This window comes from Equus asinus, chromosome 2 (assembly GCF_041296235.1).
Source record: "Equus asinus isolate D_3611 breed Donkey chromosome 2, EquAss-T2T_v2, whole genome shotgun sequence".
Classification (NCBI taxonomy): Eukaryota; Metazoa; Chordata; class Mammalia; order Perissodactyla; family Equidae; genus Equus; species Equus asinus.
Window position 1 is genome coordinate 189,436,874 of NC_091791.1, and position 16,122 is coordinate 189,452,995.

At 36.3% G+C, this 16,122-nt stretch overlaps 1 protein-coding gene across 1 annotated transcript in view; it reads right to left on the reverse strand.

Annotated features, from left to right (window-relative positions):
• Positions 1-16,122, reverse strand: part of MDGA2 (MAM domain containing glycosylphosphatidylinositol anchor 2) — a 780,771-nt gene that overhangs the window by 102,790 nt on the left and 661,859 nt on the right. The window contains 1 exon segment of the mRNA XM_044765576.2: positions 12,297-12,566. Coding sequence (XP_044621511.1) covers positions 12,297-12,566 — 270 coding nt within the window.

Genomic DNA, 16,122 nt, shown 5'->3' on the forward strand with positions numbered 1-16,122 from the left:
GAATATACAATAAGCTGCAAATAAATGTATTCAGTCTTCCCTAAAGCTATACATTCCCTAAAAACAGTTCCAAAATGTCTAAAAGACTTGTGTTCATTTAAAGGCCCATTGGTTGGGACGTGTGCATGGAGGGGGAACAGATGGAGGTGCTGACCCAGTGGCTCTCAGGCTGAGGGAACTGGATGTTCAGTGGTGTACTTATAGACCGCATTAACTTCTTGGCAAGCGCCGTTGCTGTGCATGTGGGTGGTCCATTGTGGAATATGAACGTGCTGAACATCATTTAGGCAGGGAGCAAGAGTGTTCCAGTGAGTTGGAGAGGAGCCCAGAAGGTATGCTGTTTATCTTCTAGGAACATTTATTTTCTCCAAAACATATAACTCGAATTAATAAAGTGGATTTAGATGTGAATAAAGGAAACCAGTTATTGAAACTGAATCCCTGTGACTCTCTAAGAATAGCCAAAGGAGCGGTGAATATGACTCCTAGCACGAAAGAAAGATGAGGGCAAGAACAACTGTTCTTATCACATTGCTAAGAAGCACTGGTCTGGATCTGACTCAAAGCAGGAATCGGCCTGCAGTTCAATCCGGAGGCTTCTAGTAACTGTCATCTTGATGAGTGCTTTAGAAATAGACAAAATTCATTAGAATGATGAAAGAAGGTGACTTCTTAAGTGATGCTCACTTAAGCAATGTCAAATTATTAGACTTTGGTGATATCCTCTCGTCTAAAACCGAAGAATAATTTACAAAAAGAAAACCTCTAGTGACTTTCTCAACTTACGGCTCCGTCACAAAATCTCCCCTGAGAAAAGACTGTGGATCAGGTTGTGGGCCTCGTCTGTGGAATCTCTCTCTTGACTACTTTAAGTCTGGTTTCTGGCATGCCTTTGGAACAAGTTTTGCACGGTTCTCATCCCTTAATCATATCCCTTCAGGGCAATGGACAGAGGCCAAGTGCTAAAATAGACACTGAAGAGGTTTGGCAGATGGCTTTGATTCCACTGAACTAAACGTCCTTTGATTCTTTCATCAATTGGTTTTACCACTACCCAATGTCTACTGAAAAATCCAATGGTAATCAGTGCGAAACAGGCCCTTAAGAAAAGAATAGAAATACTAAACATATAATACTCAAAGGCATATGTGTGTGTTTCTACATTTGAGTTTCTTTGTTTTATTCTTCTCTGGTGTCAGTGAATATTATGAAGGTTCTTTTCTCTCAGGAGAAACTATTTGCCTTCAGACTGCTTCTTATCCTCTACAAACTGGAACTAATGCCTCCTGGAAACAGCATGAGGCAGCAGTGGGAACTAGTTTTGGAATCCTTTGGCCAACCTCATTGTGCTGATCTTTTTTTCTTCCCTCTATTACCCAGCAGAGACAGTCCCACTTACAAAATGATAATCTTCCAAAACCTGGTTCACATAGTTCTGATTTAACATGTATATGTGACCTTTGTTACCAACATATTAGTCATTCTGTATTTTTAATGTAACAGTCACCCTCTCTTAAGGTAAGGGATATAAGTGAGAGAAGATGACAGTGGCTATCACGGGGAGGAGAAATACTGTGAAGACAACCAATCTAGTGTCTCCCTTTAAAGGAAAATAATTCAGACGTTAGCAGAAGAAAGAGGAAGAAGGGATTCTTGAGGAGAAATTAATTTTAAAAAATTACCTTGAATATGTTAATACAATATGGGTTGGAAAAATTATATATATGATAACATTAAATAGAACAAATGACATTCATCCTATGAAACACCTTCTATTCTCAACCCTACCTTAATTGGCAAATATCATCCACTTATTCAGTAACACTTTATTGAGGTATAATTTACACACAATAAAATGAACACATTTTAAGTGATAATTTTGATGAGTTTAGAAATATACACATTTTACTATGTAATCACCACCCCAATCAAGACACAGGAGATTTCCCTCACCGCAGAAAGTTACCTCCTGCTCCTTTGTAACCAATCAGCTCCACCCTCAGCCCCAGGCAAACAAGAATCCAATTTCTTTAGTAAAGATTAGTTTTGCCTGTTCAGGAAATTCATATAAATGGAATCATAAAGTATGCACTTTCTTTGTCTAGTTCTATTCACTCAACACAGTGTTGCTGAAATCCATCCAACCATCAATAGCATTGTGTGTACCAGTAGTTCTTTCCATTTTTATGACTGAGTAAAACTCTGTTTTATGAGTAGATCAAAGGTTTTTATCTATTTACCTGTTGATGCATATTTGGGTTGTTTCTATCCAGAGGTTGTAACAAGTAAAGCTACTATTAAACTTTGTGCCTGTGTTTGTATAGGCATATTCACCTGATAAGTAGATGTTTAAGTTTATGAGAGACTGATCAGCTATTTTCAAAACAGTAATCCCATGTTACATTCCCAGAAGCAGTGTGTCATAGTTTCAGTTACTCTCTGTCCTCCCCAACACTTGGTATTGTCAGTCTTTTCACCTTTAGCCATTATAATGTGTGCATAGTATTGTCTCATTGTGGTTTAAATTCCATTTCTCTAATAACTAATGCGGGAGACAAGTTTTTATACAATTATTGGTCAATTGTATGCTCTTTTGCACAAGTCTATTCAAGCCTTTTGCCAATTTTTATTTGCACAGTTTGTCTTACTATTGAGTTTTAAGTTATCCATATACTTTGGATATGAGCCCTTTATCACATTCACATATTTCAAATATTTTCTTCCCTTCTGTGACTTGCCTTTTCATAGATGTCTTAATGATGTCTTCTGAAGAGAAGAAGGGTTGTAGTTTTAATGACATCTGATGTATTTTTTTTTCAATGAGTGGTGATTTTATTTGTTTACTTTTTAAAATATCTTTGCCATTCCAAATTTGCACAGATTTTCTCCTATGTTTTCTTCTAGAATTTTATAGCTTCAGCTTCTTATATTTACACTTACAATCAACTTTAAATTAATCTTGGGAGTAGTGAGTGGTATTGTTTAAGGTTTATTTTTTAAATATGGATATTCAATTCACAATTTATTCAGAAGACTATCATTTTCCCAATGGATTATGCTGGTGACATTGATCATGTGTTTATCTTTATAGAAAAACCACACTACCTTGATTACTATGGCTTTACAGGAAGCCTTGAAATCAGGCAGTGTAAGTCCTCCAACTCTGTTCTTTATACGCACCCAAACAGATCTAACTATTGTTGGACCTCAGCTTTCCAAATAAAATCTAAAGTAAGCTTTTCAATTTTTATGAAAAACAAACAAACAAAAAAATCATACTGGGAGTTTTGTTAGGATTGCAATGAATCTGTAGATCAATGTGGAGAAAATGAGCATCAAAACAATACTGACTCTTCCATTCCATGAGCATGGTATATTTCTCCATTTATTTAGGTCTCATTTCATTTTCCTCAGCAATTTTTTGTATTTTTCAGTGTATGTCTTGTGCATATTTTATTAAATTTATTCACATTTTGATGTCATTGGAAATGGCATGTTTTATGTTTCAATTTCAAATTTTTGTGGCTATTGTACAGAAATATAATTGATTTTACATACTGATTTTGTATCCTAGGCTATTGCTAAATTACCATATTAATTCAAGTAGATTAACCTTAAGATTTTTTAGGACTGTCTACAAAAACAACCATATGATCTATAAATAGAAGTAGTTTTACTTCTTCCTTTCCAATTTTTATGCATTTTATTTACTTTTCTTGTGTTATTACAGTGGTAAGGACCTGTAGTATGACATTTCTGACTGGTGAGAATGAGTATTTTTGTCTTGCTCCCAATTTTATAAGGAAAATCCTTGATCAGCACATTATCTACCTTGGTTTAGCATTCTATGGACACATGAAATAATGTATAGTTTAGAACTTTGGGTATAATGATCTATATATTAATTAGTTTAATTTTCTTGATAACATAGTTCAGATCTTCTAAAACATTAGTCATTTTCTGGATACATATTCTACCAATTATTCACAGATACATGTTAAAACCTTCACCTATATTTGAATAGTCTATTTCTCCTGGCACTTTTTATTTGTGAGTTTTGAAGCACTATTATTAGAGAGACACATATTTAAAACCCTTATGTCTTCCATATAAATTATTTTATTATAATTAACTGTCCCTCTTTAACTCATAATTTTTCTATGTTGAAGTCTAGTTTGGCTGATAATAATGCAGCCATGTCAGCTTTCTTACATTTGCTGTTTGCGTGTTATATATTCCTCCATTATTTTCAGTTTAGTCTCATGTTTCTGCATTTAACATATGTTTCTTGCAGACAGCAGTGTATACGTGTAGATAGCCTGCTTTTTAAAAAAATCCAGTCCTATGATTTTTGACAACTAATTGGAGCCTTAAGCTCATTTACATTTAACGTAGTTATTGATATAATTGGGTTAAAGTTTACCATCTTGCTGTTTATTTTATTTGTCCCTTCAGTGGTTTTTTGGATCATTTGTTGCTCTTTTCCTGTGATATTTCGAGTAAATTCAAATACATTTTAGTCCCTTTAATGCACCACTTTTAAAAAAACTTTTTAGAAGTTTCTGTATGGTAAAACTATGCAATTTTAACTTTTGGATTCTATTTAGAGTCAATATTGTATCACATAATATATCACACTTCACCCCAGGCTTCCCTGAGGTCGATATTCACTTCCCACTTCCCACTTCACAAATTTTATACATTTACAACAGCATAATTCAAATTAATGCCATCACTTGCGCTATTATTGTGATGTTTTAATTCTACACTTGATCTTAGCCAAAAGGGCGAGAAGCGATATTTTAATTCTAAATATGTTATAAATCCTAACTTGTAATACTATTATTTTGCTTTAAACCAAGAATTGGCAGACTTTTCCTTAAAGGGCTAGATAGCAAATGTTTCACGCTTATGAGCCATATGGTTGCTGTTACAACCAGTCACCTCTCCTGTTGTAGCATGAAAGCAGCCAGAGACAACACATAAGCAAATGGGGAAGGCTATGTTCTAATTAACCTTTATTTACAAAAATACTTGCCTGGTCCCCAAGCTGTAATTTGCTGACCACTGTTTGTACAGCTGTTTATTAGGGAAATTACAAGAAAAAAAGAAACATCATCTTTTATTTTTCCTCATTTATTTATTGGATCTTATCCTCTTCCTTTCATTTTTTTCCCCAGCTTTATTGAGATATAATTGATATACAAAAACCTGCACATAAGTCATGTATACAATTTGCTACGTTTGGACATATGGATACCTTGTCTTACCATCACCACAATCTAGGTAATAAACATGTCCATCACCTCCAAAAATTTCCCTGTGTGAGTGTGTGTGTTAAGAGCCCAGAAATAAACTCATTCATATATGGTCAACTGATCTTTGTTGAGGGTGCCAAGAATATATAACGGGGAAAGAATTGTCTCTTCAATAAACGGTGTTGAGCAAACTGGATATTCACATGCAAAAGAATGAAATTGGACCCTTTACACTTTTGCTTCTGTTCTCCGCATGTCTTAAAACTTCACCTCGTATTGGTGTCTCCTATTGCTGTTTTCTGAGAGGGTTCCTAAACTGGATAGTCCAGCCAACCTACTCATTCCTTGGCAGTGTCTATTCTGAATATCTAGTCTAGTCATTTACTTTTTTGTTTCAACAATTACATTTTTTATATCCATTATCACCAAGTTGCTTTTCTTCATTGCTGTTTTTTCTTCTTCATATTTCTTATATCATCTCTGCTTTCTTTGAGGATGTTATTTTGTATTATTTAAAATCTTCTTCTGTCCTGACTACTCCTATCTAATGAGGAATACATTAACTTACTTGTTTTCATTCTTTCGCAATAGTTCTGCAAATTTTACTCCTGTGAGCCCTGAAGCGCCTTGTCTGCTGTGGCCCATAGGAGTGAGACAGCCTGAGTCCTGCAGCTGCTCCTCTAGGGAAAGAGAAAGGGGCTTCACGACAGAGATTCTGATTTCAGCATTAGTTCCATTATTCTCTATCTTCTCATGCCTCTCCTCTTCAGGGATTGTCTCCCTCCAGTACCCTCAGCTTCCAATACCTCAACTGCTCTTGTCCTAGGGTAGCCTGTCTCTTGGGAGTTGTCTGCTTGAAGGGGTGTATGGGGGCAGAGGGAAAGAACAGAAGGACTGCCAGGAGCCAGCCCCACCGGCTGCTCTCATTGCTGCACACTGTCTACCCAGCCAGACTCTGGTTCTCTCTCAATTTTGCCCCTGCTGTTTCCAGTTAGAGTTGCTTCTTTCCTGCCCCATGGTAATGTCAGGTAATAACCCACCCAGAATATATAACAGAAGGGGAAGAAAAACTCACCTACAACACAAAGTCCTCTCTCAGACCTGCCCCAGAATGTGGTTACTGGCTTCTTCTGTGCCAGCCTAATAATCTCACCACACTTCTGTCTCCCGACCAGAGCTGAAGTGTGTACTGATTACTGACAACATCTCTATGATCAGCCATCCGCCCTCTTCTTTTTTTTTTTTGTGACATTTTCACTGTTGTGTTTCCAAGATAGAGAGCAAAAAGTGTTAGCTTACCTGTGGCCAAATCTGGAAATCCACCCATCTTACGTCTATATGATCATACTGTTTTGCTTTTAAAATACTATCAAATCCATTAGCTTATTTGACACTCTCAAAATTACCTTTCCTAGGAAGCAGATTTATTATCTCCCATTCTACAGATAAAGCAGCTACAGTCACAGGGAGTTAAATGGCTTACACAAGGCTGAACGGTTAGACGATGTTAACATTGTTCAGGCATTGAAGAACCTTCTTTATGTAGTTACTGAGAATGAGACAGCCACACCCACAACAAATTAACCAGAAGAGTCCTATCTGGACCAGGAGAGTTTGCATTTTTCGCTCCTGACCATATTTTGATACTGTGATTTTTGACATGGTTGCACTTACTATTGTGACTGGCTGTATTAGACTGCTTGGGCTGCCATCACAAAATACCATAACCTGGGTGCCTTAAACACCAGCAATTTATTTTCTCCCAGTTCCGGAGGCTGGAAGTCCAAGATCAGGGTGCCAGCATAGCCAGTGTCTGGTGAGAGCTCTCTTCTGGACTTGCAGACGGACACATTTTCAATGTGTTTTCATGTGGCATGAAAGAGCAAGAGAGCAAGGTCTCTGCGGTCTCTTCTCACAAGGTCACTAATCCCATCCTGAGGACTGCACCTTCATGACCTCATCGAAGCCTAATTATCTCCCAAAGGCCCATCCCCAAATACTGTCAGATGGTGGGGGGCAGGTCTTCACCATGTGAATTTTTGAGGAACACAATTCAGATCAGAGCACAAGCCATCCCAAGTGTTAAGTCTTGAATCCTGCCTCTGGCTGCATCCAGATTTCTAACTCTGCTTTCCTGGTTCCAAGATGTGGTCAGCCTTAGCTCAACTCCACTCACTGGGTCCAACTCTCCGTTATGGTTCCCTCCCTCTGCCCAGGGACAAATTTTTTGAATTTGATGTTTAACTTTTCAAATCTACTTTAATTTTACTAAATTCAATTAATTTTCATGCTCACCACATTCTTTAGACTGTAAAAAAAAGCATTTACACTTGAATTTTCTTGTGTTCTGGTCTACTAGAGCCCACAGGTGCGTTACTCAGAAATTAGTATATCAGATGAAAACCATGATTTTCTTAGTTTGTCTACATTTTGAACTGTCTGTAGTTAACAAAATATAAGTGACTGAAATCTACTTTAAACTGATCTTTAACGCTGCAATGCTTTATTTTTTAAAAAGCCCAACGATAGACTTTTGATAGCCACACTGCTCCAAATATTTCACTGGAGGAATTAGATGATTTTGTAAAGAAGAAAATGAGTAATGTAGAGAATTTAAGGAGCCATCATACTTCTGTGACTACAACAAAAATTTTAATTTAACTTTTGCTTTAAGTATGATCTAAAATACAGATTACTCATGAAATGTTTACTAGAGAAAAATAAAATTTATCTAAAATATTGTACAAATTAGATCCAAGATTAAAGGAAATACTTTGGCAAAATTTGTGTGATAGCATTACTTTCCTTAATTAATATTTACCTTACTATTTCTACTTTTTCAGAGTCAGCATGGACTCACTCACATTTTGTCTAGCTTAAGTATAAAAATTCCTTTAGCACCACTAATAAATTACAGCATCACTGAGGTGTATTGGAAAGAGCTTGAATCTACAATCAGAAGACACATCTTTTATTTTTGGCTTCCTGAGCCTTTGTTAGCTTATCTGTCAAAGGAGGATGATACCACCTCTTCTACACACATAGTGAGATTGTTTGAGATGAAAAGTAAATGAGTGGAATCACTTTGTACACTATAGAATGCTATACATTAAGAGTTGTTAGGACATATTATGCACTTTCTGCTCTACATTTTTTAATATAACTGCAATTCACAAGCTGGCTGAAACACTAGGATCCACTTGTCTATCTGGTATCATCATAAATAAAATTCTAATAAATTTAACTGAATTCTAGCCCTGAAAAATATTTAATTTGACATTGAAGTTTCTCATCTTTTAGAGTTATCAAAGGGAATTTTACTAGATACTATTTTTGCATCAGTTCATTTGCTCTTACTTCCGATAGTTAATGATTTTTCCACAATCTTATGTTGTTCATTCTTAGACACTCATAAGAAACACCTAGCTGAAGAGCACAAACATATGCATTGCCAGAGAATAAAATATAGTTTCTATCTGGACACGATATAATTCAATCTGACATTAGAAAACAAGACCAAAATGTTTTGGTTTGGAGTCAAACCTGATTTGGTTGCTATTTCTTCCTTTTTATTCTTCAGAGCTAAGCAATTCTAGAGTCTTCCAACATCTTGTCTTAGGCAATATTACAGCTCTCAGGCATTCCAAATTTCTTTACATTCACTGGGTGATAACATGTGCTCCCTTTCATAAAAATGCCTCACTCTTGCCTTATTTGTTTTCTAGGATCTGTCTAATTTTGCTTATGTGTCTGATCTAATGATGTTGAACATGGAGAAAACAGGAGTTCCAATGTGTCAATCTGAATATTGTAACACACCAGAAGGAAAATACAGGATGCACAATCTTAGCACAAATGTTTTCAAACTAGAGGTGAGAGTAACAGTCACAGGCAAATTTTTGCTTGGTAAAACCCTAGTTGCCATGTTTATTGAAAGGGGTTAAACTACGAAGGATTTCTTTAATTAGTGCTGTAGATAAAGCAGTCTCCTTCATATGTAGGCTATATTTTAAAAGTATTCTTAGTGGCAGGATATGCTGATACCTGTGGCAGACAGATGCTAAGGTGACCCCCAGTGATTCCTACCTCTGTTTTTTGTGTCTTTGCAAGAAATTCTCTTCCATTGAGGGTGGGAGGAAACTGTGATGGAATGTCACCTCCACAATTATGTTTTGTTATATACGATTCCATCTTAGCAGACTAGGCCTAGAGATTCTTCGTGTTGGCTTGATGAAGTAAGCAGCCATGTTGGAATAGGCCCACATGACAAAGAACTACAGGTGGTCTCTAGGACCTGCAGACATCTTCCAGGACATGTAAGAGGTCTTCAAGATGCTAAGTTTGTAGCAATTGATTATGCAGCAATAAGTAACTAATATGGTACCCTGAATTCCACTATTTATCAATAAAATCTCTTGAGTCATGATTAAACCTATTCTTGTCTTTTTTATTTTTTAATTTTTATTTTTTTGAGGAAGATTAGCCCTGAGCTAACTACTGCCAATCCTCCTCTTTTTTCTGAAGAAGACTGGCCCTGAGCTAACATCCGTGCCCATCTTCCTCTACTTTATACGTGGGACGCCTGCCACAGCATGGCTTTTGCCAAGTGGTGCCATGTCTGCAGCCAGGATCCAATCTGGTGAACCCCGGGCCGCCGAAGTGGAACGTGCAAAATTAATTGCTGTGCCACCGGGCCGGCCCCTTGTCTTTTTTAATTATTCTAAGATCCTGAAAAGTGCTTCTGACTATCAGTAATGGTATTAAGTATCACAGAGATAAAACCATAGATCCTAGATTTTCCTTGAAAATCCCAATTTAATTTCATTGCAATATTTTCAATAAAGACAATTTAAAATATATGTGAGAAAGTGTGATTTAATCTTCCTAGGATAAAATATATAGCCAGTCTTTATTGCAGGTACAGCAATATGATTAAGGTATCTCCAATGAGATGCAAGTAGAAAGGGTATCTAAAAGTATTGAGAAGTATCCTTAAAAAGAGAGAATATGCTGAAATGCAGAAGTAACGCCTGGAACTTAAGTAGTCACTAGGGCTATGAGATGTGCCATCTATTGATGATGGTCGAGCAATAAGATGGAAGAAGCCTGAATCCCTGAGGACTTTGTGGAACAGAGCCATTATGTTGGTTTCTAAAATGACACTTCAAGCCCTTAACCTGCATGAAATAATTTTGTATCCTGCTTAAATCACGGTTACTTGGAGTTTTACTCATTTCTTTATATATTTTGATGAATTATACGATATTTGGAATTCAGTCATTTCCTTTCCTCTTCTTCCAAACCGTATTCGATTGTATGTAGAGATCTTGAATCAACTAGGTTGACCTGAAGATTGGAAAGTTCACACTAGAAACAAACTAATGCATGGGACCATTTCCTCTCCCTCAATGGGCAATCCATAATGGGTTTATTCCTTTCTGCAGCTGTGAAAATCTACTTACTGCACCCAGGGATCTGGAGTGGGAAAATGGAGCTAGTGTTTCTTCTGGTCTCAGCTTTTCTTCTAGTTCAAAAAACAAGATTTGGATCACATAACAGAGCAAATGAAAATCTTGCAGAGGCAGCACAGTCTAAACTAGCTTGAAGTCAGAAAACAGTATCACCCAAGAAAATTACTATGTTTATAAGACCAAAAAGATTGAAGGAAGAGATGTAATTTTATGGAGTATTTTTGTTTTGGGGGATTCATGAAGGAAAGTACAGCACTCTATTTGTACAAATATGTGAAAAACAATTGTCTTTGAAGGATTCTTTTTGCCTTGGGAAAATAACTTATAAATAAGGGATGAAAGTACTTGGTACCTTTTAAACTACCCCATAGAGTAATAGACTACATTCTCTTTCTCTTGTAAATATTCCTAGTGATAAAAATTAGCAGTTAGATTGCCATGTAAGTAGTATTGTCCTGTGGACTTTTGCTTTTGTTTTAATAGTGCATTTCAAGAATCAAAGTAGAACAGCTTTCAGTTCAACTGAACGTTAATAAGAAGCATGTGAAACCAAGAGGTGGCAAGCTCCAGCAGGAAGGACATTTTGGTTAGTGAATTACATTTCATCTGCCTAATATTGTATTTCAGGAAGCAAAAATGTCTCAAGGCAATTCATATTTCAAGAGTTCTCTGATAAATAAGAACTTATTAATAAGAATTATATTACCAATGCACAAGTTTTAATTAAGTCTGAAACACTGTAATCATAATTTATATGATTGCTTTTCAGATGATATACAATGTCCAATTTCTTTTTTTACTAGTATAAACACTCTGTTACAACTAACTTTACCTTGAACAAAATAATAATGAAAAAGAGTATATCCTTTTAATGTATGCCTAAACCCCAGCTCAAAAATAACACAGATTTACTTCAGTATATAGATTACAAAAGTAATTTAAATAAATACCTAAGATTTAATACAGATTTAATATTTTTTAATACATTAAAATATAATATCAAAAAGTATTGACACTTCTCTACAATTCATTATATGCCAGATACAACTTTATTGCTTACTATTTGAATATTTGTGAACCTATGGTAAGCCAAGGACAAAATGGAGATTCACCACACATTAAGAGGTAATAAATAAATAAAGAGGACAAAAAAAGAAAGCACTGTTTCTGCTATTAAGAAAACCAAAGCTGGCATCAGTTCACAAGGGACTGTAGCCTTGCAGATGAAAATATGTATGAATATTTGCAATTTGATCTAAAGAAAGCTAGTTAAGAGTTGCCACTTTATTACTGAAACCCTCAAAATAAGCAACCTCATCACCAAATCTGCTTGAATTCACATAAACTGCTGTCTAATTTTATAGGCACATAAACTATCTTAAGTAGTAAAAGAGACTTGCCTTGAAAATAAATGAGTACAAGCTCTAACTAGACAGTCAAGCTACTCATAGGATGCTCCACGGACTTGCAAAATGCTTTCATTCTTATGTTGATGTAAGCCTATAGTCCGTTGCTCTAAAAATATATATAATGCAATATATATAATGCAAAATACTTGGACTCTTACCTGTAACAAGAAAGCTGCATCTGCCGGCTCCAGCTTCATTGATGATGCTACAGTTATAAACCCCATAGTTCTCATTGGAAAGACTCTTCACCGGGTATTCTGTGTACTCTTGAGAGTCGAACTGACCCGTCCGTAATAACTTGTTGCCCAAACGCCACTCATAGGTCAGCACCCGTATGGGATAGGCCCTCAGTACCCGGCAGCTCATAGTGACACTTCGGTCTTGTCCTTGCCGGATTTCCAGGAATGCTGGCTCCACGGCAGGAGGATCTGTAGAAAAGAGATATCAAAACAGATAAAATATGTGGTTTGCAATAAGCCAATGGCTATTCTTATTCTGAGAAACTACTTTGAAGAACACATCCAGCGACATGGAAGGTGTGTAAGAGGTGGATGTGGAGAACATATTTAGGCCCAGGAATTTCAGCTTGCACAGGGAAACATGATTTCTTGATGTGGGGAGTGAACAAGACTCGTTGCTTTAAAACAGCATTTGCAGGTGAAACCTGCAGAGATTATTATTTTTGTTTCTTCTGCTTCTCAGAAAAAATTGCCATGACAGTGTTTGGTTTATACTTTCAGCAACCAAACGGTGTTCTGGTTATGAAATGCAGAGTCTCCAAACCAGCATGAGACTTTGAAGCAGACAAAGCCATTGGTTCAAGTTAGTGAATTCTAATTATCCCCATGGGAGGCTCAGTCCTGGGGCTTCCAGGTACCCATTATTTAATAAACTAGGTAAGACAAGTATATAAATTTACTTTCTAAATTATTTGTCTGAATTTATTTGACTGCAAGTCATAATATTCACATGCAAACCTTAAGCAAACTTTGTAAATTATGCCACAGGTGGATGTGGTTTTCACCCAACTGCAATGGCTCATTTATCTGGATTAATTGTGAGTTTTTTCACCCCACGTAATTAAAACATGCTACATTAGGTACCTAAACTTTTTGTTTTTGATGGGAAGATTTCTGAAAGGTATTACACACTTCTCTCACTATTTAGAGTAGGCAAAATGTAGTCCTTTTCTTAATGACTCCTAATGGCTGTAATAAATAAATAACAATTATTTCCTGGGTCCTAAGGATGTGATTCATTTATTTGATCAAGGAAACTGTAGGTGACCACTCAGGATTGCACTGCACAACACAATCGCATCCTTGACTAGATGTGTACGGCACCCTCTTGAGTTGTGCAGTATAAAAACTGCACAAGTCTACCTGGCATCCCTTCCTTCAAGAGGCTAAAAGGTTTTAAGCCTATCACACCAAATGTGCTGTCTGATACTCTTTACATATTATCCCATCTCCTTTTTATACAGTTGCTCTCCCTTCTCACTGCCAACCTGTTGACCAACTTTCTTCCTTCTTTCAATAAATGTGTTTAAACTATCCTACTAATTCTCATTTTATTCATGAAGGTCATTTTTTGAGCCCTTCCTAAATAAATACCAAGAATGCAAAAAAATGAATGAAAAAAAAAATCCTGTGTTTGTGTAGCTTATGGTCTAACACAATAGGTAGACATTTAAATAGCTAATTTACAAAACTGAGGTAAAAAAAAAAATTCTAGGGTAGAAAGCAAAGAAGTGAATAACCCTATGAAGATTGACCAGGCAAAGCATCTCAAGGAAGGTGATCCTTGAGCTGTGTCTTCCAGAATATATAGGAAGTGGTCAAGTGGGTGAGCAATAAGAAAGGACATTTCAGGTAGAGGGATTAGTATGCGCAAAGGTAAGAAGGTGACAGACAGGAGGGATGTTCAGAGAGCAGAGCTGGTGAGCAAAAGTACATGAGGGCTTGAGAGGGAATAAAGATGGAAACAAAGGCAGAGACTATGCAAGGATCTTTGAAAGTCATGTTTTGGAGTTTGGATTTTATCCTGCTGGTATTGAGGCCTTTTAAAAGTTTTTCAATGAAGGCTTTATATGATTAAACCAATCTTTTAGAAAGAATATTGTGGCAGGTAGGAGACCCATGAACCTCAAAGAGAGGAGTCCAGTTACAGAGAAAATGACATCACTATCACCGGTGAAGGCCTGAACTAAGGCCATGTCAGTGGGACCACAAATGATGCCTTAGACAATGAGGTGGATAATGTGTCAGTGAGGAAGATGGGGCAGAAAATGAGGGAGTTGGGGGTGTTGTGGACATGCTGAATTTGTGCACTTGTTAGTCACAAACAGGGATATCCAGTAAGCGAGTGTTTCTTCATTTTCGGACATATGAGTTATGTTTTATTATCTCTGTTTTGATTTTTTTGCTTGACTAAATCATGGTCAGAGAAAACAGTCCATATGTTTTCAGTCCTCTGAAATTTGTTGAAACTTGTTTTATGACCCCATACACAATCAATTTTTGTCCTGTATGTGCTTGCAAAGAAGGAATAGTCTTCAGTTTGTGGAAGTATGTGGATCTGTTGGGTCAAGTCTGATAACTGAGTTGTCTAATTTATCTATATAGCTGTTGGGGGGGGTTAACCTACTTATTCTACTTGAATTAATTGAGAAGAGTGTGTTAAACTCTTCCAAAAGGGTAGTTGTTTTTAAAAAATTTCTTCTTGTGGGGCTGGCCCCATGGCCCAGTGGTTGAGTTCCCACTCTGCTTTGGCGGCCCAGGGTTTCGCCGGTTCGGATCCTGGGCACCGACAAGGGACCACTTGTCAGGCCATGCTGAGGTGGCATCCCACATGCCACAACTGGAAGGACCCACAACTAAAAATATACAACTATGTACTGGGGGGATTTGGAGAGAAAAAGCAGAAAAGAAAAAAAAAAGGGAAGATTGGCAACAGTTGTTAGCTCAGGTGGGAATCTTAAAAAAAAATTTCTTCTTGTAGTTCTGTCTCCTTTTTGCTTTACATATTTTGAGGCTATGCTATGAAGTATGCACAAATTTAAAATTGCTTTATGTTTTTGATAAATTGAAGCTTTTATCATTATGAAAAAATCTCCTTTATCTCTATTAATATTTTATTATTTAAACTCTATTTTGTCCCATATTAGTACAGTTACCTTAGATGCATTTAGTTAGTATTTGTGTGTTATATCTTTCCATCCTTTTATACTTTCACTATCCTCATATTTTAGAAGCATCTTTTAAAGAGCATGCAGTTATAGTCTATTTTTTCAAGGAAGTCTGACAATCTTTTCATTTTACCCAGAGGACTTTATTCATTTACATTTATTACAACTACTGATATATTTAGGTACAAATGCACCTTTTTATTTTTTACTATTTATTTTGTGCTCTTTTTTCTTTGATTATCTTCTTTTAGATTGATGGAGTACATCATTATTCCAACCCCTTTCTATGCTAGTTGAGAATTTAACTACTCTGTTTCTATTATTTCATTGATTATCCTAAGGCATGCAAAGCGCACGCTTAAGTTATCCAAAAACATCAGTTAACATCTTTACTGTCCTCCTGGACAAAACAAGAATCTTCGAACACTTTGCTACTTTTATTCCCATTCCAACATGTTACTGAGTCATGAATTTTAATTCGCCCTTCTTTTTTAAAGCCTATTGGACACTATTAGAATTTTATATCTGAACTATGTTTTAGAGTTTTCCAGATATAGGCTAGCTTATTTGCCCTTAATTTCTTTTTTCATTACAGACTTTCTGAAACTGTGATCACTTTCTTTTTGCCTAAAGCACAGCATTTAGAATTATCTTTAGTGAACTTTCTGATCTTGGCTTTCTAAAAATATATTTTAATCTCATTCTGAAAAGATATTTTCCTTGTATGTAGGACTATAGGTTGGCAGTTATTTTCTTTCAGCACATCAGGATATAATTCTGCTGTGTCTATATGCCCA